The sequence below is a fragment of the Aquila chrysaetos genome, chromosome 4 (assembly GCF_900496995.4).
Source record: "Aquila chrysaetos chrysaetos chromosome 4, bAquChr1.4, whole genome shotgun sequence".
NCBI lineage: Eukaryota > Metazoa > Chordata > Aves > Accipitriformes > Accipitridae > Aquila > Aquila chrysaetos.
Window position 1 is genome coordinate 24,718,206 of NC_044007.1, and position 26,126 is coordinate 24,744,331.

Sequence of the window (26,126 nt, forward strand, 5' to 3'; positions counted from 1 at the left end):
TAACACAGGTTTAATTATCCACAGTTTGATTATCCGGTGTTGACATGGTTTTTATGACTAAGTCACTCATGAGACACTCAGAATCTGGAAGTCCCAACCACAGATAAAAATTTCCTTGCAGCTACATAAAGTCACAGTATTTTTCTGACAAACTTTGGCTGAGAGTTTTGAGCATTTTTAACTTATCGGGCTTGCAGTGCATTTTACAAGGAGAGTGAAGTCTTAAGGCATAAATCATTGACTTAAAGGAAAACAACTGTGTAACAATATTACAAGATACACAGAACAGGATGCACTTGGATTCCAGTTTCTGTTCATTAGCTCACCAGAGACAAGGATAATAAATCAGAAATAGAGAATGGAAATCAAAGAAAAGTAACAGGAAGTGTCAAAATGAAAACCTGGCAGAAATTACCAATAGGAGGAAAAGAAAAAAGACTCCAGATGTTTTTTAAAAAAATAAAAACCTGGGAAAGATTCAGCGAACAAAAGATCTGCAAGCAGAAAAGAAAAAATGATAGCTTGGGTGGGGGGCTTCTCCTCTTTCTTTCTCACATACAAGCCAGGTCTAGGGAAGCAAGAAAATATGTATCTACTAAGAAGATGAGGGAGGCGAGGGGGGAAAAAGCCATATAAACATCACCTCCCTTCCTTTCTTCCCATGAAGCACAGCTCTGGAAACTCTGATCCTAGAAATATTTCAATCAGGCTTACAATTCAAAAGGTTCATTAAATACAGGATTATTACCACGAGAGAACTTGATCACAGCAGCCAGGCTGTAACATTTAAGGGGCTCCTTATTCACACATACCTACAGGCTGCAGCGCTCACAGTCACACAGCGAGGAGCGTGTGAATCCCAGCCCTGCGCAGCACCAAGCTTTTTCCTCTGGGGCCATCTGCCGGCTTTCGCACAGACGCGTCTCAGGACATTTCTGGGGCGATGATTGCTTTATCAGGTGCATCGAAGGTGAGCGATGCTGGAGCCGTTCGGCATGATTTCTCATGGAGCTGCAGTCCAAGCTGCGCTGGAGGCTGCATCTTTCCGTCCGACATGCCACTGTAACTCCAACTAGCGCACAATTTTTAAATTGGTCTTCTGAAGACTTAAAAAAAAAAAAAAAAAAAATCCTGCCCCACTTCCGATACTTCCCTTGCCATCAGAGATGTTCTCCCCTGTCCCCACGTGTGCCATATTTAATCCAACAACGGCCCTAAATTTTAATAATTGTGGGGGTAAGGTACTCTAAATCCTTCCTCCAACAAACAACTCCAGCCAACATTAATCTATTCACCTAAGACTTCGTCAAACAAAACCGTGAATGATGGAATTAATTTGCAGACTGATACTTATAAAGACAAAGTCATTAACTGATCCATATTTAATTTCTTAAAGAATCAAGCTTAGTCAGTAGACTCCTGAATCAAGAATAGATTACATTTTTATTTATACATGATCATTTCAGGGTAATTTTACCAACTGGCATATATTTGTATCATGCTACTACTAAACTACAGTGTATTATGGTAAACTCATTTTCAAGCTGCTTAACTCAAGAATGGCTAGAAGCTTAAGGCTATTATTAAAAAAAAAAACCAACAAAACACCAAAACCAACCAACCAACCCACACCACCCCAGTCAAATCAAACACCTTTCTCCCCTCACCACTCCAGCATACTTTACAAGTTTTATGACTGTTTGAACAACATTCATAAACCATACTGTAACATGAAGAAACCTTAAATCCTAGCACATTCCATACGAAAATAATCTCATGTTTTAAGGAACCAAAATATCCCCTATTATTAACAGAAAATGTATGCTGACACACCAACAGCAATTTGCATCTGAAAGCCCTATTACCTTTCAAAAAATAAGAGTATTCTCTCCCAAACTAGAGTGAGTGATACGCTTTCCAATTTTAAGAGCTCCAGTTGCTGTAATTCAAGATTACATAGCCAGGCAATATTTTATTTGCATTTCATTTAAGCATAGAGCTTTTCCATCACAGTAAGTACTCTTCTGATTCCTAGGCTAGGTTTCTCTACTTAGCTCTGTTCCACTGCAGCCACATGTCTTCAGACACAAGAAATGAGGAAAAGCCACTTGCTATACACACCAGTCCAGATCACATGCAGTTACATGTGAAAGTGCACTGGAAGGTTACAAGTCATCTGACCAAAAGATTTCTAAAAGGAAAATAATTATTTTCTGTGTATTGTTATAGCATCCACTGCTCTGAGGTGAAAAATTAACAATATGCTTCTTTAGAGATAAAGATCATGATAATGGATGCGTTACTGTTAGAAATCCTTAGCAATGCAGACATCAAAAGTAATACTAGGTCTGTTTATGCATTAGTTATTTTCATGAATAATGCTACAAAGCTTTTTAATTATTCCATAATCCTCAAGATGTTGTTGGGGCTCAGAATCACCTCAAATTTCAGACGTATCAGAAAGGCCACAGAAGACAAAACAGACATTCTTTGGTTTTGGCATTCTACTGCATTGCAATGATACTTAAACCTCAATATTAAGTCTTGCAAATCTGTACTGTAAAGATGCTGGAGTTCTTAACAAAACAAGCCCTTTTTTATCTGCTGGCTGTTTGTGTAACATATAAAGTAACCCCGTCAAGCTAACAAAACCCAGTGCTTCTCCACAGCCCGCAGCCAATGAAAAATCCCCTCGAGTAACATATCCCAAGAGAGTTCTGGAGCAGTGGGAAGTAACATCTGGGAGAGCGTCTGACCAAAGACCAAGAATGAGGTCTTCATGCTCCTCAGTTGTTTCTTTATCTGGAACGCTTGGAGGGTCACCTTCTAGAGCCTTCATGTTTTCCTTTTTCTTCTTCTTCTTCTTCTCCTCTTTTAGCTTCTGTACCTTGTGCTTGAATATATCACGATGTTTGGGTTCTTGAGGACCACAGAAGAGTTTGTCTTTGCTTAGATGCAGCAAGTCATCTTCTGTTGGGATGCAAATCATGGCATGTAATTCAGGGTTCCCTTTTCTCAAGAGGGACAAGTTGACCCATACAAGAGCCCTTGGATAGCTCATCAAGATTGGCAAAAAGATGTCTTCAGTCATATCCTTCTGTCCCAGTCGAGAAATAAGGCGGACTCGACGGTCTCTTCCAGCAGTGGGATAGCACCAGGCTGATAACTGCATTAGTAGTTTCTCGCTCCTATTAAAAGTTTTTAAAATAAACATCAAGGATAGTTGTTAACAAGTAGTACAACAGAAATCCAGCGCACTGCATATTTGCAAAAGCATGATTAAAAAAAAGCCCTGGCACTTTCTGTAACCTTCCAGCTGGTATTTGTATTACTCTTAGCACAAAAAGAACGTGGGTGAGTGGAATTCATGTGCAAGGCTATTTCTTCAGAAGGAGACATTACTTGTTAAAACCCCCAAAACTTGTTAAATCACAAATGCTCTAAAGCCTTCAGTGACATTAATGCAGTCCAGAACTGCCAACATTTTCTTCCCCTGATAACTACACAAAAATGAAAGACCTGCATTCAGGCACTTTCCAAACACTGTTGCTGCCCTCATGCGTTGCATTGGAATGCAGGGGATTCTCTATTTTCTTTATAGACCTTTACTAAGTAGTGCAAGAACCACCTGTGGTGATGTATTAGAAAAGAGAATGCAAGCTCATTTACATAGCAACAGCTTTAAAATCACAAACATGAGCCTCTAAAAGCTCCATCTGCCTGGAAGCAGACAGAATATGCCAACTCCAAGAACACACTAAACTCAAGAGTGTTAAAATTTAAAATAATTCAAGAAATTTACTTCATCCAGTCACCAAGTTTGCTGGGGAAAAGCAGAAGGACTTCCACTCAACAGCAAATTCTGATCCACAACAAAACTATTTAATCTCCTCACTGTATTTGGATCAAATAATTTTCTCATCTAAATAATCACGGCTGAGGTCTTTCCCAATTCAGTAATTCCCAATAAAGAAATAACACCTCACACATGTATATCATTTTGACATACCTGAGAACAATAAAGCCATTTGTTGTCATAGTTTCATCTCTCTCACCAAAGTCTTGGGTGCCTGTAACATCCTCCGTCTTTAGGGCACCTTCGGAGCTTGTTATTTCCATGGTCTCCTCTGCCTCACCAGTCTTGGGGGAAGCTTCTTTGACCACTTCTTCCTTGGGGTAACAAAAGCTATGCCCTTCAGTTGCACAGCGCTCACGGTGTGGGGAAGAAGGTACAAATTCTCCTGAAGCTTTCATTCTTACTTCCCAGTTCTTTGTCAGCTGCCCCCAAGGACAGATAAAAGGGGATAGAGTGCCCAGCTTGACATAATTTGCCCTTTTTGCAGGCGGACGTCTAAATGATAAATCAAGTAGGTAAGAATATTTGTTTCCTGGGCCCTTATTCAGTCCCTAGCACTTCAAAAGGCTGTCTACTTTGTCCTGCTGGTCTAATAATGTTTTCTGTTTTCAAACCCAAGTATTTAGAACAGCAAGTTAACTGTGCATTCCCTTTGTAATCTCATTGAACAAGAATTTTATAGTTATACTTCTAGACAACACTGCTGTATTTCTGACCACCATATCCTTTCAGCCATGCTGGATATTTCTATCTCCTGTTACTGACATCACCTTTTCCTCTAAACTTCTCCTACTTTCCCCTCCTAACAGGAAGGGGAATGGACACCAGTTGGTGCAGAGGACACTTCCGGTTACTCCATACTCACGGTTACAAGTTCTGTGTTTATTGTAGTGAAAATGAAGGCAAACTTCAGAATACCTGGTATTTAAAAAGTGAGCACTGAAATATACCTCTTCATTCATTTTATTCTTTAACACTTAGTACATACTTTGATGTTCTGCCTTTGCCTTCTCCCACCTCCTCCCTCATTTGCTGCTAAGGGAGCTTGAAACAGCTTTGTTTATTTTATTGTTATGCAGCCTTGTTATAGCCTTATAACTGAGCATATCTCTGGGAATAGAAGGTTTTAGTTGATTTATATGCCCTGTTAAGCAGAGCTTTTCTGTTAAATATATCTAGGATTCTTTTCTTTTTATAACACTAGTGAAAGATCTCAATAAAGTCCAAGTCTAAATGAACACAACAGATAATTAAGGGAATATTTTAAGCAGTATTCATTTTTTTCATTCTTGCAATCAATTTTTAAGTTAATATTACCGTTTGAATTTTTCAAGAAGAGTGGCTTCCAGTTCTTTGGCAAACTGCATTCCTGCCTGGGAGTCTGGGAAATCATTTGGAGTGTGAGGTGTTCTTTGATATTCAGAATGTTTTAAAGCCTCTTGCAAGCCACCGACTCGTACACCTCGATATATCTGTTATAAAAACCAAAACCCAAAAAAGCAATGTTTGTACTGATTGCAGGCTCCTAACTGAAAGAAAATATTAATGCTCCAGAAACTACTGCCTTAGAAAATGGGAAGTCTGTCACTTTAGCTTTCAAAAAAATAAACTTAAGTATGGTTTTCACAGTTCTAGATGCTCATTTCAACAAAAATCTTAGTCATGCTCTTTAAATTTAATTCTGAAAAGCTATCAAAAAAACTGAAGAGAATTTCACAGGTTCTGACCTTGTACATTGCCAGCAATGTTGTATTACTTCGACAAAGTCACTGCCCAATTTATTTTAACTATACAATAGGTACCACTACAATTAATCCCCCTGCACATTCAAAAGCATAAATGCAACTGTGGACATTAAAACTGCCATTTAAACATTCAAAGCAGAACGCTCCAAACAGCACCACAGGAGTATTCAAGCTTAATTCAAACTTTGTGTTTCAAGCTTTCTCTCAAATCAGAGGCAACCAATTTGTTGACAGAGTGGTGGAGATAGCCAAGCTGGAAATGGATTAGCAGCAGGCATGAAATGATTTCTCTTTAGAGGCATATGCCTGTCAAAACACAAAACCAAAGAGCTATAAGCATCAGCTTTCCCTCCTTACTCCCCACTCTGATTCCCTGCTTTAGACTGTCATGTGGGCACAGTTATACCCAACAGAAGATATGGAAAGCTATTGTTTATTTCTAAGATTTTAAGACCAAGTCTCTGTCATCAACCAGTTCGTACACCCTCATTTAAAGTGGGATTTTGATCCTATAATTGTGAATTGGTTACACAATGTGAAGTATACTCTCTGAAATTGATTATTTTGAACCAAATTATATAATTTTTCATATTTACTTGCAATTTGCAATGAAAGTCACTTACAAAAGGAATCCAGAAAGCCATGCCCCAGCCCTTTGGGAGATAGATATCCCAGCCACTCCCCCATCCTGGTCGATCTTCTCCAGCCATTTTCCCTGGCTGCTGCACCAACAGTATGGGAATCTTAGATTCACAAGGACCCAAATCAAGGTGTGATCCAGGTACCAGTAATTGAGCTCTCATATGGTTTAAATCCTGAGAAGGAGGAGACATTTCCCATAAGTTAGTAACCATTTTTCCCTCTTCCAGATACCCGTCCAAGATATAGAGAGGAGGTGAGTTTATAACTAGGAAAAATATACTAGTAATATGCTACATATTTGAACTGACCTTCATTGAGGCATGAAAAATATTTTTAGAAAAAAGCACTAAGCACCCTTTTTCTCCCCTTCTTACTTCCATGACCTTGATGGAGAGCAGGTACTGAAACTCAGAGCAAAAATGTACAGCACAGATGAAGGAGGAAAAACAAGTATTGCAACTTGATATTTATAGATTTGTGCACCAGACTAGACTGAACAGGTGCTTTCAGACAGTCTGTCAATACATGGAGCAAATCTGAACTACATCCAGGGAGATGGGAAGAACATTTGGTCATGAAACATTTTCACACAAAGCATGCTGGCACCAAGGCTTTGTCAATCACCAGTTGTTATATTTCATTGTACCATATTAAGAATACATTTATAAAAAAATAGACCATCAGACTGCCTCTTTACGTGTCCCTTCTGCATCAGCTGTTTTATACGGTAAACATTACATTTTATGACAGCATGAAGAACGCTGTCATGTACAAAAAGACTGTGCTGATAACTGTTATGTGCTAGTGTAATATTTTGTAAGTACTCTGCTTTTTTTACACTATGTCAGTCAGTTTGAAAGAGCACAAAACTAATTTTCATAAAGAGAGTATTTTCATTAGAGAGATGTTTCTGCCATACAAATATTTTCTCTTTTTGATTACAATAATGCCGAAAGTTCATCACCTCTTGTGACTAAATCACCTTTTTACCCATGCGTTTTATGGTTTGCTCTTCCATTGCCAATGGAAATGTCAAGACAGGAGATTTCAAACCTGTAATGGCACATTTAAAGCTCTCTAGATATTCACAGGTTATTGCCCAGAACGCCCACAACACGGTGGGCTGCAGTTCAGAACCAGAGGGATTTATTTCCTTCCAACTTCCGCAAATCTCTTGTCAGGAGAATCATCCTGGCTATGACTGAGAAGTGAATGGCCAGCACCCCTCTGTGCCACTTCATCCCTTTTATCTGCTGCACATGAGTCAAGGTGATGTAGGAAAATCCAACTGCAAACCTTTCTGATAAATAAACCTACGACTATTTAGTCTGTAGACAATCCAGTAAAGCTTCCTTTTAATTGAATCATGAACAATAGTTGTGCAAGAACGTTACACAAAGGCTACAAAATAAACACTTCAACTCAGCAGCTAGATACTACGACATTAGGAAACTACTGCTTTTGGATTTATACAAGTTTCAAGAGTCTTGCTATATGGACTTTATAGACCATTAGCCATTTTCTCCACGGCAATCCACCTTCTTAGTTACCTGCTCTGAGATTTTATTTTCAGTGACGTTCTTGCAGATATCCTGGTCCCAGATAAAGCTGTGTGCACAGTCTACAGGTACACCCTCCAGGTACAGCTGCCTAACTTTATCATTATCTACAAAAGAAGAGAACCTTCAAACAAAATCGAAACTTAAGTATCTTGTGACTTAAGTATCAAATTACCAAAACCACTGCACTATCATAAGTACAATGAGCAGACAACTAAGGAAACAGACTATTAGAAGCTTAACAAACATCATTGCTTCTGGAATATCTTACTATTGCATGTTTTTCCAAATACAAAATATGAAGTAAACTGTTAGTTTTAGAAAGATTAACCCGGCATTCTCTTACAGGCATTTCTTATTACAAATGACATCACCTTTGTCAATGTAATTTACATCTTCAGCATGCCACCTTTAATATTCTGCAATTTGACCTTTCAGGCAGAGTGTGAAGCTCAACAGGTTTGGTGAAAATCAGAAAGAGCAACATTACAAAGCCTGAAATAAGTCCACCTAAGTAAACTTCTAAGAGAAGCGAGGCTGACCTTTAAGAAATGTACATATAAGAAATATTTTTATGGATATGACTAGCATGCAACTACTTATTTAGCACTAGCTTCCCACTCTGGATCTTTTCAGGCTCTGCACTTCAAGGAAGGGACTATTCTTTCCTTATGCACAGACCAACAGTTGTATGCATTACTGAAGATAAATAACACTTCTATCTTTAAAACTGATTGTTGAAGTATTAAATAACCTAACTCTTCTTCAGCTTTGCAATCTAACCAAAGCAGAGAAAATGTATACCTACCTTTAGTGATCTATGGATTAAAAGCCTTCAGTGTACAGTATGTAATGCATGCTGACCCATATTTTAAGTAAAATAATTCTTACCAATAAAATTAACCTATTAATAGTTCTGTGATTAAAACTTACAGGGACTGCTGCTCACTTTGTCATCTACAAGGGCTTACATATTAAAGGAACATAATGTGTTGGGGTTTGTTTTGTTTTTTAAATTACTTAGTATTTCAAAAGAAATTCAGCTAATTTTTCCAGTTAATGTTGACAAAGACTTTGAGCACAGAAGATATTGATTATTCAGTGATACTAACAATACAATAGGTACTGCCAAACATAATTGCAATAATGATTTATTTAAAATCTATAATCTTTAAGATGTCCACACTACCAAGAGTTGCAAAATCCTTCAAAAGAAATATTAAATACAGCAGCATTCCTGACAGTTTGATGGTGTTATTAAGCTGATACTTGCTATGCATTCTTGCTGATGAGTTACATTTACATGAGAGGAAGAAATACTAAAGAAATTATCAGATTATGGTGACATTCCTTCAAATTAATAACGATACAACTGAAAAAGAAATCCTTGCCAATTCCCTGCCAACTAAACCAGAAGAATTCCTTCTCAGACCAAAAATTAAGGACAGGAACCTGAGCAGGAACCTAAAAAAAGCTCAACACTCTTAGAGGCAAGGCACAAAACCGTGTGTAGGGGTGGTGAGGAATTCCTTCCTGACTCTTAGAGATGACCAAGGGGGAAGGGCACATAATTACAAGCAAACCTAAGATAAGGAAAGTGACTTTTCCATCTTCTGTACAGAAAGCATTCGTGAACACCAGAATCTCTTCATGTTAAATTATTTAAACATGTTCTAGTTTCTTCAACTGTAAATTATTCACTGTAACTTTGACTGAATTTTTTTTTACCACTTTTTTTTATTACTACAGTTCAGGCAGTCTATCCTTGCCATACTCTTTGAGTTCTTCACAATTCCTATATTCTACAATGGCATGAATATGGTTTTTTCCACTTCAGAAAGCCCTTTTAAGTCAGTCTCTTCCCATCACCACAGTCCATCCAATATCCTCACCACCCTAAAATATCCTTCTCTACCTTAGTACATTCTTTCTCCTTGATCCCCATTGAACTTGGAGAATTTAATCTCTCTACTAAGCATACTATAATTCAAATCATAATCCCAAATCCTCACATCAGTTCTCTTATTTCTTACCTCTCTCCTGTTTTCTTCAGTCCACATTTTAAGATTGCTGGGGAAATAACCCTACTGATGAATAAGTTGCTGATGATAGTGGAAGTAAGATGTTAGAGCTAGCAGGAAATAGGGAGTTGTATTACTAAGCACACAAAGCTCAGAGACAATCAGCACATTATCTTCTTCTGCTGGTGTCAGTGGTTGGTGCTTAGACAATAAAGGCAGATAGAGGAAGGTTTTGTTCCATTTCAAGCTATTGTTCTGATTAGTGTAGCTGATTATCTTAACAGTCTTAGAAGACAGGCCTAAGAGCAAGAGTTCTAATTGAAATTTTTCCTTCCCTCTGTGAGGAAATAGCAGTAAAAGCAAAAATATAAGCACTGCTAGGGAGCAGTTTCAGAGCCATACGTATGCAGGGGTGCATGGTACCAGGACAACTGATGCCAGATACCTAAACCTCTGCAAGAGGTGCGTTTACAGGCAAGGACTCAGGCTCTGTGTCTGCATTCTCCCTCTATGCATCTCATTCACTGATTGTTTAAAAGCTCCACCATACTCCATGTTGAGCAGTTTTTAAGGCAGTGGAATTCACATTCTCCCATAGAAGACAGTAAAAGTGTATCAAAATGTCAGAAGTGTACTTTAAAATGGAGAAAAGAACAGCACTAATTTGCAGCCTTGTAAGCACTGACTGCTTACTGGGAGTCTTGACTTCCAGAAGGCATAAACCTGCTGAGAAGGCAGTGAAAAGTGATTTATTCACAAAATTTCTATCCCCCAGCCTGAAGAAATGAGGACAGTTCTTTAATTAAATCCCATCAGCATGTGTCTATAACACACAGCTTGCACACATGCATATGCATTCAGGAGTGAGAGTAACTGGGCAAGACTGAAATTACCTTTGATTTGTTAGCATGTCACTCACAAGGGGAAAACTACACAGGCATATCTTAGAACAGCATTTAAAAAAAAAAAAAAAAAAAAAAAAAAGATGGACAGATGTGTATCATTTCCCAGATTGCATGGATGACAATCTACAAGCTAAGATGATGGCTGTAACTTACCTAAACTATTCACTCATTTGACAAACAATGCAACTTTTTAAATTAGTAGATTTCCTAAGAAAATCTGTTAGCTTTTATACAACATTAAAGAACAAGAGAAGCTAAAGCACATACAGAATCTGCTAACATATGCAGTGTCATTTCAATCTTACTAATACTATTCCTAATAGTATTTGAATATCCGGGAAGCAAAAAGGGGAAAAAAAAGTTTGGAATACAACAAGGGTTCCTTTTTATTGCTCAATCAACATGACATGTCATTAAGGCAAATGAATGACTACTAACATTTCTTAAGTAAAGATCAGCTCACTATATTACCACATCTCAGTAAGGTTACAACAAAACCAAGGCTCAGAAAGTTTATGTAGTTCTAAGGCCCATAAAAAGATTTCTTCTTACAGAAGGGGCAAATACCACCCAAATGGAATTACAGAACTTAGAGAAGTCTATGGTTTTTTGGGGTGGGTGTTACTGTGGAAATGTTGGTAATACTATTGCTGTAGTGATGTATACTAATGTGCCATGATTAAATTTCTTCCGGTTTTGGTTAAACAAATTGCCCTTCAAAAAATTGAAGAGGAGTATAGTTCCATTCCTGGGTCACTCTTGACAAAAGAACCAGTAGAATGAGGGGACAGAACTGATTGGAAAAATGCTGGCAAAAATGCTAAATCAAACTAGAATAATCTTTGGGAATATGTTGCTTTTGATGAAATTCTTGCTGGATATTTCAGTAATCTGACTCCAAGTGTGGCCAATAACAGGGTCCTGGGGAATAGTACAACACTAGAATCAGTATGTAGTGTGGCATTTCCTCACTCTGCCAGTTCCTAGCCACTTGTGGCTTACAGACTTTTTCAGTTAGAGGTGATTCTTTTGCACTGAGTGGCCTTCAGTAGGTTCTCCTTCATATATTTAACTGATTTTTTAACTCCTGCAAACCTGCCAGGTAATCAAGAAGGCTTATAGGAAAAAGGAATAAATCTAATTGGCATATAGAGGCAGTGAAATATGCAACAAGACCCCACACTCCAAGGGGATTACAAACTAAGCTGACAGAATTCAGGAAGACCTTACAATGGATCCTGAAACAGTGGCAAGAAAGCATAATGCTTGCATAGAGAGAACAGATTACACATAAAATGCATTCTGCACAATAACTGATTACGTCTAGGCTTCCTCTTATTAATACATATGCAATTTTACTTTTTCTTTCAAAACCACCAAGAATTAAATGCACTTGAATGCTTTCCCCTGACTAGAAAATTATAAAAGCATCCAAGCTTAATAATCTAACATGGATTAATTTTCTAGAAGTATTTAAAAAAAATTTAACTTCTCTGCTTTTAACTACTTGAACAAGGAGGCCCATTAAGGCAGAGATATAGCACAGGTAGTAGCTGTCACATAGTCAGCTACAAAATTAGGTTAGGAACAACAGTCTTTGGAGAGTAACAATAGCCTCTCTTTCCAACTAACACCTAGGAATACTCAATGAGGGAGACAGTAGAGCAGCAGTTAGACCTCAGTTCTGAGTTTCTCAGGTAGGAGAGATGAACGATGCCACAGGATTCCCCCATTGCACACGTAATAGCTATGCAGGAGATTGTGAATGATCATGTAACTCTTCCCATATGGCATTAGGAAGTCACTCAGGTGGGGAAATGTGGAAAACAGCAGCCACTTTCCCCGCTGAACCATTAGTCCCTCCCATTCTCTCCTTAACTGCTTCTTGTAGGAGGGCTGCCCTCTCCTTTTCTACTCCCTTACCATGATGTCCTTTTGATTTTCTACTAGAAGACAGCTGTATTGTCTGTCATCTTTCATCCTTCTGCCTACTCAACTTACTTAGTAGTGTGTAACATCAAGTCCTTTAGCAGAACCTAAATTAGAAGGTATCATGCAGTTTACCTTTCCTTGCTAGCTGAACAAGGACCTTCCCCCTCTCCTGAATAAAAGTCAGAGAGGACAGATACAGTTTTAAGTTCATGATGAAACAAAAAAAAACCACTCAGAAGTGAACCAGAAAGCAAAACTAGCTTTTCTGAATGTTTGTGGTTTAGAAGACTTGGCAAGTGAAGGATAACGCCAAGTAGAAAGATCTTGAAGATGGCCATTTCTAGCCAGCCAAAGGAAAAAAGGCATAGGTATTTTCTTCCTCTTGACTCCCTATCTTACATCATTACCTCTTTACATTGGCCCTCCTTCCTGAGGGACAACCAGCTCTGGCAGTGGGAGAGAAACTACTATGAGACATTTGCAATGCCTAGATGCCTTCTGCTGATCTTTCCTTCTTGAACACATCTTCACAGACATGATAAGCAGAATGAAGGGAGCCAAATTACTTCTTGTAGTTGCTAACTCCTCTACCAGCTCAAACCAGTACCTGTAAACAAGTGCTATACAGCTCACCTTACTTCTCAGCAGGAAGGAACCAAAGTAGAGGTCATGTATGCTGCAGCATTTCCAACAGGAACATTAATGATGACAAAGTTAGCTGAGCAGAACTAATTAACAGGAGAAAGGCTGTTCTAGATACAGAGGGTAGAATAGGAGGAGGTAAGAAAACCCAAATAACAGAGTTGTGCAGAGAACTAAAAGGCAGTAACTGAAATACGTGTTCAAACTGATTTAAGTAAAAGGTAAGACTAGATTATTCTAGTGTCTTGTAAACACACACCAAGGAAATGAAATATTTTCAAGTCTCGGGAACCTTCAACTTGTCCTATTTGCTACTGCTTGCTAGCTGGCTATTATGTTTCTCATATTAGGTGAGTCAGCATGTATCCAGTCAACCTAACTGGAAATGCCTACACAGCACTATACAGAAGTGCCATTGTATACTGTATATGCTCTTGCACATTTTTCAAGGACATTCACATTCAACTGAATTTGAATTTTGCACTGAAATATCGTGTAAGTCAGCATTGAAACCAAAGTTTCAGAAGTCATGCTTGCATGTTTCATTTTTTAACATAACCAGCATCTTGGCCATCTGAAATACCAATCTTGCAATGGTAATTTTTTTTTTTTAGTGGAATCGCAACTTTCATCATTGTAGGACTATCAACCAGAAACAGCAGATAACTTCTTGGAAAGATAAACAGCATCAGGAAGACTAAACACCAAACAGAAACTTACTAAGTAGCTTTTAGCACCTGGTTGGCCTTGCCAGGATTCGAACCTGGATCATCTGTATGGTCAGACAGAGGCTTCCACTGAGCACAAGACCAGCTTTGGTGCATGTCCCTCCCTCACAACTGCTATTCTCAAACCTATGCAACTTTCAAGCTGTTTCTGTTCTGCCAGGGGCTGTGAAAAGGGGAAGGAAACATTCTGAAATCAAATGCTAGAGGAAAACAGCAAGAGCCAATCAGTAGAAGTTGACAGTAAATGACAACAAAAGCGTAGAGAGAAACTTAATCTCTTGCCTTTGGCAGTTCCACCAGATGCATAATATAAGCAAGGCATTTTACCTTGGTATTTTTCAAAGTCTGGCACGGCTTTTGTCTTCTTTTTTGGCAAATTGACTCGAGGATCTCCAACAGTGAGGCCCAGTATTGTACCTGGTGGCATTTCTGATGGTGAACTTATCCCTTTAAAAATACAGAGATGAACATTGCCATGAAACCACCAATTAAGTTGTGATCTTTTTCTGCACTACTATTTTGTGCATTTTTGCCTGCAGGGATGTGACACCCCTGTAAGCCAGAGAAGCAATCCAGAGTACTCAATTTAACATGTTCTGAAAACTTGCCAATGCTTGTTAGATGTCCAGAAAGAAAAGACAACAATAGCAGCAAGACTTAGTTTGCAATTACATTTATGCTTAGCATAGAAGTGAGGTCACTCTCACAACTTACAGACTCAATTCATCCTTTGCATTTGGCACATCTCTTAAAAAACAAACAACCTTTGTTTTATACTTGTCTTCCAGAAAAAGGAAATTAAAAAGTCTTTTTTAAAAGTTTTACCTCATCTCTGCTTAACTGCCTCACATTGGATAGCTCGAGTATAGTGTGAGATCTACCAAAGCCAGTTCCTTACCTGCTTCAGTGCTAGAAAGTGAGGAAATGGTGTTAACTTTACAATACTTTACAACTCAGCCAAATACAAAACTGTTCATTAGAAACAAAAATATATAAAGCAAGGTATAATACTTTCACCTTGGGTAGGAGCCTACCATTTTATCTGTGGAGGTATTGTACTACTTATTGCCTTAATTTGGTGTGTATGGGGGGAAAGAGTGAGAGTATATGTCAGACTGTAGATACCATCAAAAACCTCAAATATAAGTTCATGAAGATAAGAAACAAGATTCAGTTTATCTATTAAAGAGTTTGGACTACACAGAGGATTAAAATTCCCTTTAAAAAAACTTAATGTAACATTTCTCATAGCTTTGACATGTCACGATAATTACCCAAGCACATGCTCAATGGCATCACTTTCTTGATCAAGCAAAAAATAAGCTTTTCCAAACTGAAGTCAACTTATTAGCATGCTAGTTTTGACCGCTAGAGTTTAAGAGTTTCCCCTTCCTCCCATAGTACCCACATGCCCAAATACCTTCTAATAGTTCAAAGATAGCACTTTGACGCTGATGAAGAGATACTTTTTCAGAGTCCTTGCAGTTTTCTACCCACCAGTTATTCAGTTCTGTCTCTGAATCCGCCATCTCCTGGAAAACATCCACCATCTCTTAATTAAACTCAAGTGGTTATTCAGTATTTTCTGTCAGTATGAACTCACTCTCAGTTTGCCTTGACCACTACAGTCACTTTCTTCCTCTTCCAAGTTTCAAATCAAAATCATTTTTCCCTGATGCAGTCTATTCCTATACTCCACTTTACAGTAACACCCAATAAGCTGTTCAGTTTAACCTGTGTTCCAAAAATAACCAAAGCAATCCACAATGCTTCCTAATTCTGTGGCTAATTATTTCTTACAGAAAGCCAGAGATTTCATGACCTCATCATGTTTGCTGCAAGAGACAAAAAAACCCCCGTTAAAACCTCAGTGATGCTATGCGCCAAGAGGTGGACAAAATACTAAATCCTGGAGAAATTGCATGTTTGATTGAAAACACAGAAGTTTTCTATACCTTACATGTCTTTAGCTCTAGGTGCTCTAGCTCATTGCTCGAGAAACATGATCTATGGTTTGTCGAAGAGAATATGAATTATTCTGAACCTCTCAGCAGAATGCACCACTACAGCAGAAACTACATAGCCTGCTCAACAGCATCATTGCTTCTATTTTCTTCCTACCCCCACTCAAAATCCAGATTGGAGTTCTTCCCAAGATCAGTGTTAGTCAAGAGGCTCAATATAGAGAAGCTAACAGAGTAGAAATACATAGGTTAGCCTTTATAATAAGTAAGGCTAGATAGTTTATGATTCTTTCTAGCAAAAGCAAGCTTGCACATTCTAGAAACCTTATCAAAATTACAATAATATCCAAATTGCCAATTTTCTTACTGTTTGGAGAGAAGCAGCTTTCAAGGTCTCTGTAAGGACGGAGTGTGATAATGGGCCAATCAGCCGATATCTGAGAATCTCCATGGTTTTATCACTGAAACAGGAAAATTTCAGGTGAATGTACAATTGTACAACACACAATTTTTTTCCCCACTACTGTTAAGCCAGAATTCAGCTATGTTAAGTGGCTAAGGGTCACAGTTTCTGACTCTACTATGAACAAACCTGATGACAATGCCAGTAGTCTGCGAGATCCAAGAGTAGGACTGGAATGGATCTCTAGTGCCATCACCAATTATTTTTTTCACTGGCACAGCTTTTTCTCCTTCTTTATCCTCCTTCTTTCTTTTCTTGCCAAGGGTCAGAACAACATCCATTCGTTTTTCCTCTTGAATTGATGTTGCAACAGGCTCAGGAATATAGATTTCTTCAGGCTCTGAACACTGAAAAATTGCTTTTAACTCTCTCAGTATGTCCTTAAGAAAAATAAAAAGTTTGGATTAGGATGATAAGCAGTGCCTTGCAAAACTTAAGTACAGTTTTAAGAATTACACCTACTATTTTATTTGTCTATATGGATTTAAGAGAATAAACTTCATTCTGCTGAAGTCCATGACTTGCTAGCAAGAGCTGAAAGTAATACTGAATGTTGCTAAGAATTTATTCTTACTCAAATTAACATAAGAAAAATTGCCAGTGCACAAATTTTTACTTTTTTTTATTTTTTTTTTTTTTAAAGTTCAGAGCTAAGTATCAGATTATGTTTATCTGTGATGAGACTAAACTTAGCCTGTTGGGGGTGCCAGTGGGAAGCATGTGAATCAAGCAACATCATATTGCAAAAGTATCCTGAAGCAAGTGAGACTAGAAAACTTTTAACAAGCTCAAACACCAGAAAAAAAACCCTCAGAGGCATGCACCTTCTGTGCAAGCTTTATAAAAATAAGCTGCAGAACGTAAACATTGTTAGAGCAGAAACAGTCTTCCAACTTTTAATTCCTAAAGCCATGTATTATATCCAGAGCTTCGCTTTTGAGAAGGTATCTTCAGCATTAAAAATGTACAATGCATAAAGAAATCAGAGTTCAACTATATAGAAAAAAAATACCTGTTTGAGAGCTGGATGCACCCAGATCCACAACTGTCTGTTTTCAGACCCATCCCTGGGTTTCCAAAGAAATGTAACAGGACCAAGCATATCCTCAGGATAGTGATCTGCTCGGTAAAGATTCAGGGAACCCTCAAATCTTCCAGACAGACAACAAGCCTCTTCAAATGTTAATCCTAAAGAAGAAGATACTTATTGAAAAACAAAATACTCTCTTGTTTAAAAAACAAAAAAATTGAAATTCAGTCTGGCTGCTGGGCTGCTAATGCTGTACCACAATTAGTTTATTAATAAGCAACTGAAAATAAGATCTAGTCCTAGTAGGAGACATTTTAATTATGTTTTTCAACCAAAATGACAACTCAGTATCAACTGAGTTACTACTACTGAGATTGGTAGGATATTAAGAAAAGAAAAGGATGGGTCATCCTTTAGTCTATTCAGAATCTTTTTTGAACTTGTCATGGTTTAACACTAGTCAGCAACTAAGCACCACACAGCTGCTTGCTCATTGCCCTGTCACCCAGTGGGATAGGGGAGAGAATCAGAAAAAAAAGAAAAGTAAAACTTGTGGGTTGAGATAAAGACAGTTTAATAGGACAGAAAGGAAAAAAATAATAATGATGATGATGATTATAATAATAAAAGAATTAGAACATACAAAACAAGTGATGCACAATGCAGTTGCTCACCACTTGCCGACTGATGCCCAGTTAGTCCCCAAGCAGCGATCCACAAACCCCCCAGCCAACTCCCCCCCAGTTTATATACTGGGCATGACATCACATGGTATGGAATACCCCTCTAGCCAGTTTGGGTCAGCTGTCCTGGCTGTGTCCCCTCCCAACTTCTTGTGCCCCTCCAGCCTTCTTGTTGGCTGGCCATGAGAAGCTGAAAAAGACTTGACTTGGTATAAACATTACTTAGCAACAGCTGAAAACATCAGTGTGTTATCAACATTCTTCTCATACTAAATCCAAAACATAACAGTATACCAGCTACTAGAAAGAAAATTAACTCCATCCCAGCCCCAGGACAGAACTATATAAATTTTACCTGTGTCAATGCTACATATTCGTGCAAGTTGCTTCAGAAGCTCATTCTCTCTACCGGTCAACTCCAGGCAACAATAATATGATAAGTCCTGAAACAACAGGATAGTGGTAAAGTGAGAATAACTCTTGAAACTGAGCCTGGCAAGGAAGAACCAGACGGAACTTCACAATTTACGCTGAAGTAGTAATTTTTCATTCACTAAAATTTGTGTCAAACAGAAAGAAGTTTTCTTTTTTAGCTTAAAATTGTTAGTTATAGGAGAGCTGTCAGGCATTTCTCATTTGAGGGCCAACCTGCCTCTCAAACCAACAGACCAAAAGGGACATGGAACAAAGTGCCTGTCTTCAATAGCATCCTGCTCAAGAAGATAATACAGGGATTAACTGAATCTCTTAGCTCTTGAGAAGACTCAAGATGTAGTATTTCAGTCATAGTTACTATAAGACTCTTCTAAAGGTTCATCTTGTTCTCTCTGATACTCACCAACCTTCATTACAATTACGAAATCACTCATTTCATACTTAGCAGTTATTAACTTAGCTGACAGAACAGTCCTTCAAAGAGACAGAAATATTCATTATAACTGAACAGTTGATTACTTCACCCTGGCAAAATAACAAAGAAAACAGATGTAAACGTGGTACCTGAAGAAGGCAGTGTTCTGTCATGGCTCGGTAACAAGCCCTGTAGCTCTTCTCCGTAGGGCTATTTCCTAAACAGTATCCCCACTTCTTTACCATATGAAATCTCTTTGCATGCCAAATATGTGTCTCCAGCCAAATATTCTTTCTTTGCCTGCGATTAAACTCTGCTACCAAATTTATGTGGCGCCTTCTAGCTTTGCGGCATTTAGTCTTTGACTGCTCTTTTTTTTGATGTACAGCTTTCTCTGCCTGTTTTTAAGAGAGAGGATATTGAAGTAAATCTCAAAAGGACAAACTTCTGTAGAAGAAAAAAGCTGACATACATAAGGATACAGAAAGCACTAGCATTAAGTTATACTTTATTCTGATGTTAGTTCTCCACAATTCTTGAGGCTAACTAACACTTTGAAACTTTATACACAAGCCCCATCCACACAAGTGCATCAGGGTTTGACTGAAACCCATAGATAAACCAAAATCCCCACACATTCAGAAACTTACCAGTGAACAGTAAGATCTGCTACTTCCTGTGTGAAGTTTTTGCCCAACATCAATATATCCACAAGAACAAAAGAACAGGACATTAGGAACACCTGGAGATTTGAGCTCATACAGAAGCAGTATGGACTCTCGGACTGCCAGGTAGGACCCTAAGGATTCTAGAATGTGTAGAAGTGAACAAGAAAGAACTGTGGTGATGTCTTGACCAAATTCCTGATAAATACCCAGTCAAGGCCTGAATTATTATAGGTGAATGCATGGCTGGAGAGGAAGGCTTGACTCTCTCAATCAATGTTTGATCTGCCTTTTTGTGAAGAGAAGCGGTAGAAAGAAATAGGGACTATAAGACACACAAAAAAATTCTTAGGATGTCCTTTGTAAGCTCACCAAGGAACAGTTGACAATAGACCACTGGTTATAAGAATAACAAAGGAACGAGAATGCTAGAAGATCACTGCCAAGAGCACAGAAGACACTGAAGCAACCCATGAAATCAAAATAGAAATGCACAAAAAAATAAAATATGTTCCCATCAGACCCATCATTCCACCACAGAGAAGGCAATATAAGCCACTGGACCAATGGTATGTGACTGATTGGTTCAGAAAGACAATTAGAGAAAAACGAATGTGGTATTGTAGATGAAAAATGTATGTCTTTAAGCTCATGAAGAGGTAAGAGATGGTCCAAGTAAATTTTTGGATGAAAATGATCATGATAAAGGATCTAAGAAAAAGGAAGAAAATGTAGCAGAATCAGGACAGTTAACTTTGAAGAAGCAGACTTCAAACACTGAAAAGTAATAGGCAGAACCTTTACAAAAGTAAATAGCACAGGAAATATGACAAGCTGCAACAAAATATGAGACAAAACAGCCAGTACAAACACACAAACTACACGAAAAAACCCCGAGAAAACATAGCAGAAGAAATACAGCTGCACCAGGGCCAATTAAATAATCTCAAAAATCCAAGAATCATACAAGGAGTGGGAACAAGGATGGGAGAATAAGTGTGAGCATGTACAGAGAAGTTAGAAAGGCTATCATGTGAAAGGAGTTAGAAAAGCAAGACACAGAAGAACCAAGCATAAACATTAAAGAAATCCAGATTATTTAAGAAGGATAGAGCACATAACTAACTACACAAAACAGTCCATGCCTTCTTCCTTGAGTTCTCAGAAAACAGGCCAAATTGCATCTCTTGTCACAACTAACAAAGCAAAAAGAATGCCAACCAGAGCAGTAAAAGAAGAAATACAGGTTATGAAGATCCAATAAAACATGCCCTAAGGAACACGTGAGAAGTACCCAAAGCAATTTCTGAATTATGAACAATTATCTTCAGGAACTCAGGGTGGAGTGGGTAAGGTCTCAAAGAACTTAAAAAAGACAATGCAAGGAAAATAGAATGCAAGAAATACGTTAATCAGTCAACCTTAATACATAGAAAACTTACCAAGCAAACTCACTTGATCACTTTAAGAATTGTCTAGAGACGATAAAGTGATCAATGCTAAACATCAGACAGATATCCTGCTGAATCAATTTTTTAATTTTTTTTTTTTTTCCAAAAACACACAGGAATGCCACGGTGGGTAAGGAGCAAGTAACTCCACAGGAGTGTTCTGACTAAGCATTGACAAACTGCCACAAAATGAGAGAGTTTCATGAGCAACCAGGAATAGCCAATTAGTAAGTCTTAAGCTGCACGCAGCCTGCCAACAACTCCAGCGTACCTCCCACGTTTGAGCTATAACACATGAACCATTGTGCCAGTCATGAATGGGCTGTGCTGGCTTGAGGCTGGCAGGGTCACACCCCACAGCTGTGGTGGGGTGCAAGGCAGACAGGTGTTACTGAGGACTCCTGGATCACCTGGTACCAATGCACTGCCTGAACCACCCCTCCTGCAGTGGACCCTTTCATCATCACTACTCTAATAACTTCTCAAGATGTCAAATAATCACAAAGCCAAGTGGTTAGTGAGACCTACTTGAGCTACCATCTAAAACTGAGGCGTTCCTGCTTTTTGAATCCAAATGTCAGTCAAAGTTTGAGAACCTGTGTACGCAGGGAAGTTTTGCAGATAAGCTCAGGTCTGAATATTAATAAATGTACAGCTGAACAATGTGCAATAGCTATGCCCACTATGTAATTTATCAAATACTATAAAACACACTTATACCTCTTTCCTGGCAACCTCTTGGAGCCGCCTGGGTAGGCGTTTAATATTGTGACTCATAGCTCGCCTTCGCATATGCCTAGGTAGAGTCTGGAAAACTAGAGAGTTTGAAGACTTCTGCGCAACTGCTTTCAACATGGCATTGATCTCAGCAGCACGAGCTTGAGCAAAGGTAGACACTGGAATGAAAAGAACTGCATCAGAGCATGACAAGCGGCAAACATCAAAGAAGGGGACACTACGTAAATTACTGAATTCCAGCAGAGTATTCCTAGTACATCCGTCTAATGACTCCCTGAGATAAAAATAAATACTGTACACTATTACAGAAGAAATTTCAATTCTTTAGACATTCTGAAGCTCACAGCTATGGTTAAGCAAATACTTATACACAAATTAATCTGAAAGCCATGGTATAACCAACAAGTCCTATTTGCATTAAGTACTTCTTTATTAAATTAGAGTAGCAATCTTTTCAGATGATATTCAGAGAGATGAAAAAAACTTCAGCACGGAAAAAGGAAGCAGTAATCATATTACAGACTGTTTTAAAATGATCAAATAAGTTGGTCTTGTTTTATGCATATGGAAGTGTATCTACTATCAGAGCACTGCCACATTTTGAAAAGCTAATCTGCTCTCCTAAAAAAACGTTCTGTTAGATTAAAAGTTGTCTTTAACTCACATCATGGGCAAAACCAGTTTCACTGGCTACATTAAAAGCAGATGACTCTTAGCACACATTTTGCTGGCAAACAAAACCCAAAATGTATATCCCTCATTACAAGTAAGTGCAACTTTTTAACTCAGAAGTGTGAAAGGACTCATTGAATAAAATTGGTCATTCATTCCAGCACACAACTACTTCTGTATTTTGGAGAAAATTAGGAAAAACAGAAGAACATAGCATCAGTTCTAATTTTTGCTCTTGCACAAAAACAAAGACAGCAAATTCAATCACCAGCAAGTTACCCTGGACACATAAATTATGACCTTTTTCTTATATACGAACCTGTTATGTATTTCGGCATTTCCTCAGAAACGCTCTGGCATCCTCCTTGCCATCCTCCTCTTCCTCGGCCTCTCTCTCCTCTATTTTGCCCTTTTGGAAAATATTGGTCTTTCCTGTAAGAAGGCCCAGATGACTGATTCGAAAATTTCTGCTGATGATACTGCTGCTCAGAACGAACATCTCCTGGAGGGTTTAGAGATGAAAAGAGATAACAGAAATGCAAAGCAGTTTAAGTAAGTGATAACTATACACAGTCTTTCCTCATAAGATTGCATAGCACATTCCTCCTTTTATTTTTAATATATGCACCTGAAAAAGCCATCAGAAATCAGAAGAGTTAAATTCTTTTTTATAGGAAGAAATAAAATTTTTGCACTGTCCAGCAGCAAGCCTTCAGTAGATTAAGTAACTTTTGCACATTCTGAAAATGCTACCCAATCCAGACTTTGCCTCCAATACTCTATCAGACCCAATAGGAAAGACCTGACTAAAATTGGTCTATGCAACATCAGTAGTGATTTTTACTATTGTCTATTCAGGGTTTTAGTACCAAACCGGCAGAGTTAATATTTTTCCCTCTTGCCCCTTTATTTTTTTTCCCATAAGCAAATGTATTCTTGTCTCACTTACATGTATTTCTGTTACAGCAATAGATAAGGTAAGCATGATACATATATGTTGGGGCAGTAAGTTACTTTTCTGGTACAGGCATTTAAATCAACATTGAAATTAAATAACTAAAGACTACAGTAAGCTTCCTAAGGTACTGAAATACCTTTCAAGAGTGATAAGCACCTAGCAGTACTTCAAGTTTAAGAGGGCCTTGAAGTCCGTATTTAAAGATTAGTTTCTATTTAACCTATTCAGTTAAGTCTTGGTTAGATTTCTAGTACAACTTGAGATATGGTTCTCAGGCAGCTCATGCCGGACAACTGGACTAAAAATGGCTCAGACAGCCACTCCCACCACCCCACCCCCTGCATCAAGACGAGTGCTTGAGGGAACATGGGCCATACAGCTCAGGGTGCTTCTGTAGTGAAAATCAACCTGTCTGTCAGGAGAAATGGGGTAAGAGATTAAAATAATCAGTTTTCAGGTTGATCAGCTTCTTAAACAAGCCTATCCCATTGTCCCAAAAATGCTACCATTGGCATGAGGAACAGCCAGGAGCAGATTCACCTCCAGTATCATCAATTTATGTGAACTTAAAATGGCAAAGAACCTCCTTTTTCCATTTCAAATAAGCATGAAGCTGAAGTTTTATGTTCAGCAGCAATGCTGTTGCAGCCCCGATGCAACCACACATCACGCAGAACTTCAGTAATTCAGATGAAAGAATAATTTGAGGTGGAAACAGAACTTAGTTTTTCTGTGGAATAACTCCCTGATCTGGGTTCTCCACATGGCTGAGAGCAGCACTGTCCAGTGAGGTGGGTGAAGGTGAGAAGGAAATAGCTGGGAGAGAGGGGTAGATGCTGCCTCATTCAGCAAATCTGTGTAGACCTACAGCCCAAGTCAATCGTGGGAGGGTAACCTGACAGCAATTAACTCATATCACAAACACACCCTTTCACTACCACATTTGCCTAAGAATGGAAGAACTAAATATTTTAATCAGAAGATGGAAGAGTGTTTCAAAAGACAGTGACTGACTTAATACCTAAAGAAAAAATAAGTTATTTCAGGTACTATCTAGATCCATAGTTTTATAACTACTATTTAGATTGTTGTCTTTCCTGTTTCTACAAAATAGCCCTGTAAAACTGAGATACTCACACTACAGAAGAATGTTATAGGGATGAAAATGCATGCTAATCAACACGACAGAAGTATATAACCACATAATCTTAGAAGTTCCCTGCTACAAATAAAGTTAGAAAAATGTGTTTAATCTGGCAATGCTCCTGTAATGATATTCCAAAATCTTCAGACAGGGCTGACCATAATTTGCTATGTCATTCTGTCTGCTTAGGAACTCTTCAGTCACCTACACAGACAGTGACACTTAAGCGTTTTTTTGTTCAACCACAAAGATGCAATTTGTCAACTTCTGAAGGCCTCACAGTAACAAGCCCTGCTCTTATGTGTGCTTTTTCTCCAGAAATAATATAGGTAACAAAATAAAAACATGAAATGGGGGGTGTGGGTGTGGAAATCAAAGTCCAATTGAAGCATACAGGACGCAGGTCAAAACACGCAGACAAAAAAAGCATCTGGCATACAGGTTGACAGGATCCTTCAGTCTTCAGCTGCAAAGGTTACCTGTGCACAAAATGCTCCAGCAATGACCTAGCAACACTGCCATTTTAGGCAACGCCTTGCTGCCTCCTGCCAATACTATTCCATAGATACAGGAACCACAAAGGCAAATAGGTTGGGCATGCTGATCTAACGGAAAAAACAGTGCATTTATCATAGGGAAAGCAGGCTAAACCAGCTCCTCCTGCGGCTCCTAGCTCTGACAGAAAGAGAAGGGAGGTCACTGGGTGGGGTGTAACATTCAAATTCAGTTTAAGACGAGAAATCGCAGCGCCCGGAGAGGGATTTGTCATGTAACCAAAGGGATAATGCAGAGAAGCACGTACTGACGAGATTTATGGCAGAACCAGAGCTAAAGGAGTCAACAGCAGGGGACCAAGCCCTGGGGCACTCCCACACCGGGCACGCCTCGCCGGCCGCCGGGGCTGAGGAGAGGGGGACACCCAGCCCTGAGGCGGGGGGGGTGGGGGACACCCAGCCCTGAGGCGGGGGGGGTGGGCACTCCCTCCGCGGTCACCCACCCCGGCCCTGGTTATGGGCTCCCCCAGCCGTACCTGAGGGCGGGCAGGCTCTGCTCCCGCCGCCAGGGAAGGGCCCCGGCTCTGCGGGAAGGGTCACGCTGGCCGGCTGGTTCCTCATCTTCTTGGCCCGCTTCTTCTCCCTCGCCCCAGACATCTCCGGCAGGGCCCGCGGGCTGTGGGGAGAGGAGGGTCACAACAACCCGCCCCTCAAGCAGGCCTGAAGACGGCCGGCGGGGGCTGCCGAGCCTCTCCGTAGCGAGGGAGAGGCGCGGAGGGGCTGGCGAGCGGTGCAGCCGCGGGCGGAGCGGGCATCGGCCGCGGCCCGGTACTCACCCGCGGCGCGGCCTCCACCCACTACACGCGGCCACCAGAACTCTCGCATCGCGCATGCGCGCGCCGCAGCGCTACACCACCCACACACCCCCAGGACTACATTTCCCAGAAATCCCTTAGGAGGGGAGGGGGGGGGTGCGTAGTGGGC

General features: G+C 39.3%; 1 protein-coding gene across 1 annotated transcript; it reads right to left on the reverse strand.

Annotated features, from left to right (window-relative positions):
- Positions 1-1,417: 1,417 nt before the first annotated feature.
- POP1 (POP1 homolog, ribonuclease P/MRP subunit) lies at positions 1,418-26,019 on the reverse strand. Its single transcript, XM_030012521.1, has 16 exons — positions 25,979-26,019; positions 25,679-25,818; positions 22,866-23,048; positions 21,857-22,032; positions 19,170-19,418; positions 18,526-18,613; positions 17,470-17,645; positions 16,587-16,837; positions 16,362-16,455; positions 15,451-15,562; positions 14,358-14,477; positions 7,794-7,909; positions 6,225-6,416; positions 5,174-5,328; positions 4,010-4,351; positions 1,418-3,188 (listed from the first exon to the last, which is right to left on the reverse strand). Exons 2-16 carry the CDS (start codon positions 25,797-25,799, stop codon positions 2,525-2,527), a joined length of 3,039 nt encoding a protein of 1,012 aa, XP_029868381.1. The 5' UTR covers positions 25,800-25,818; positions 25,979-26,019; the 3' UTR covers positions 1,418-2,524.
- Between the last annotated feature and the right edge of the window lie 107 nt (positions 26,020-26,126).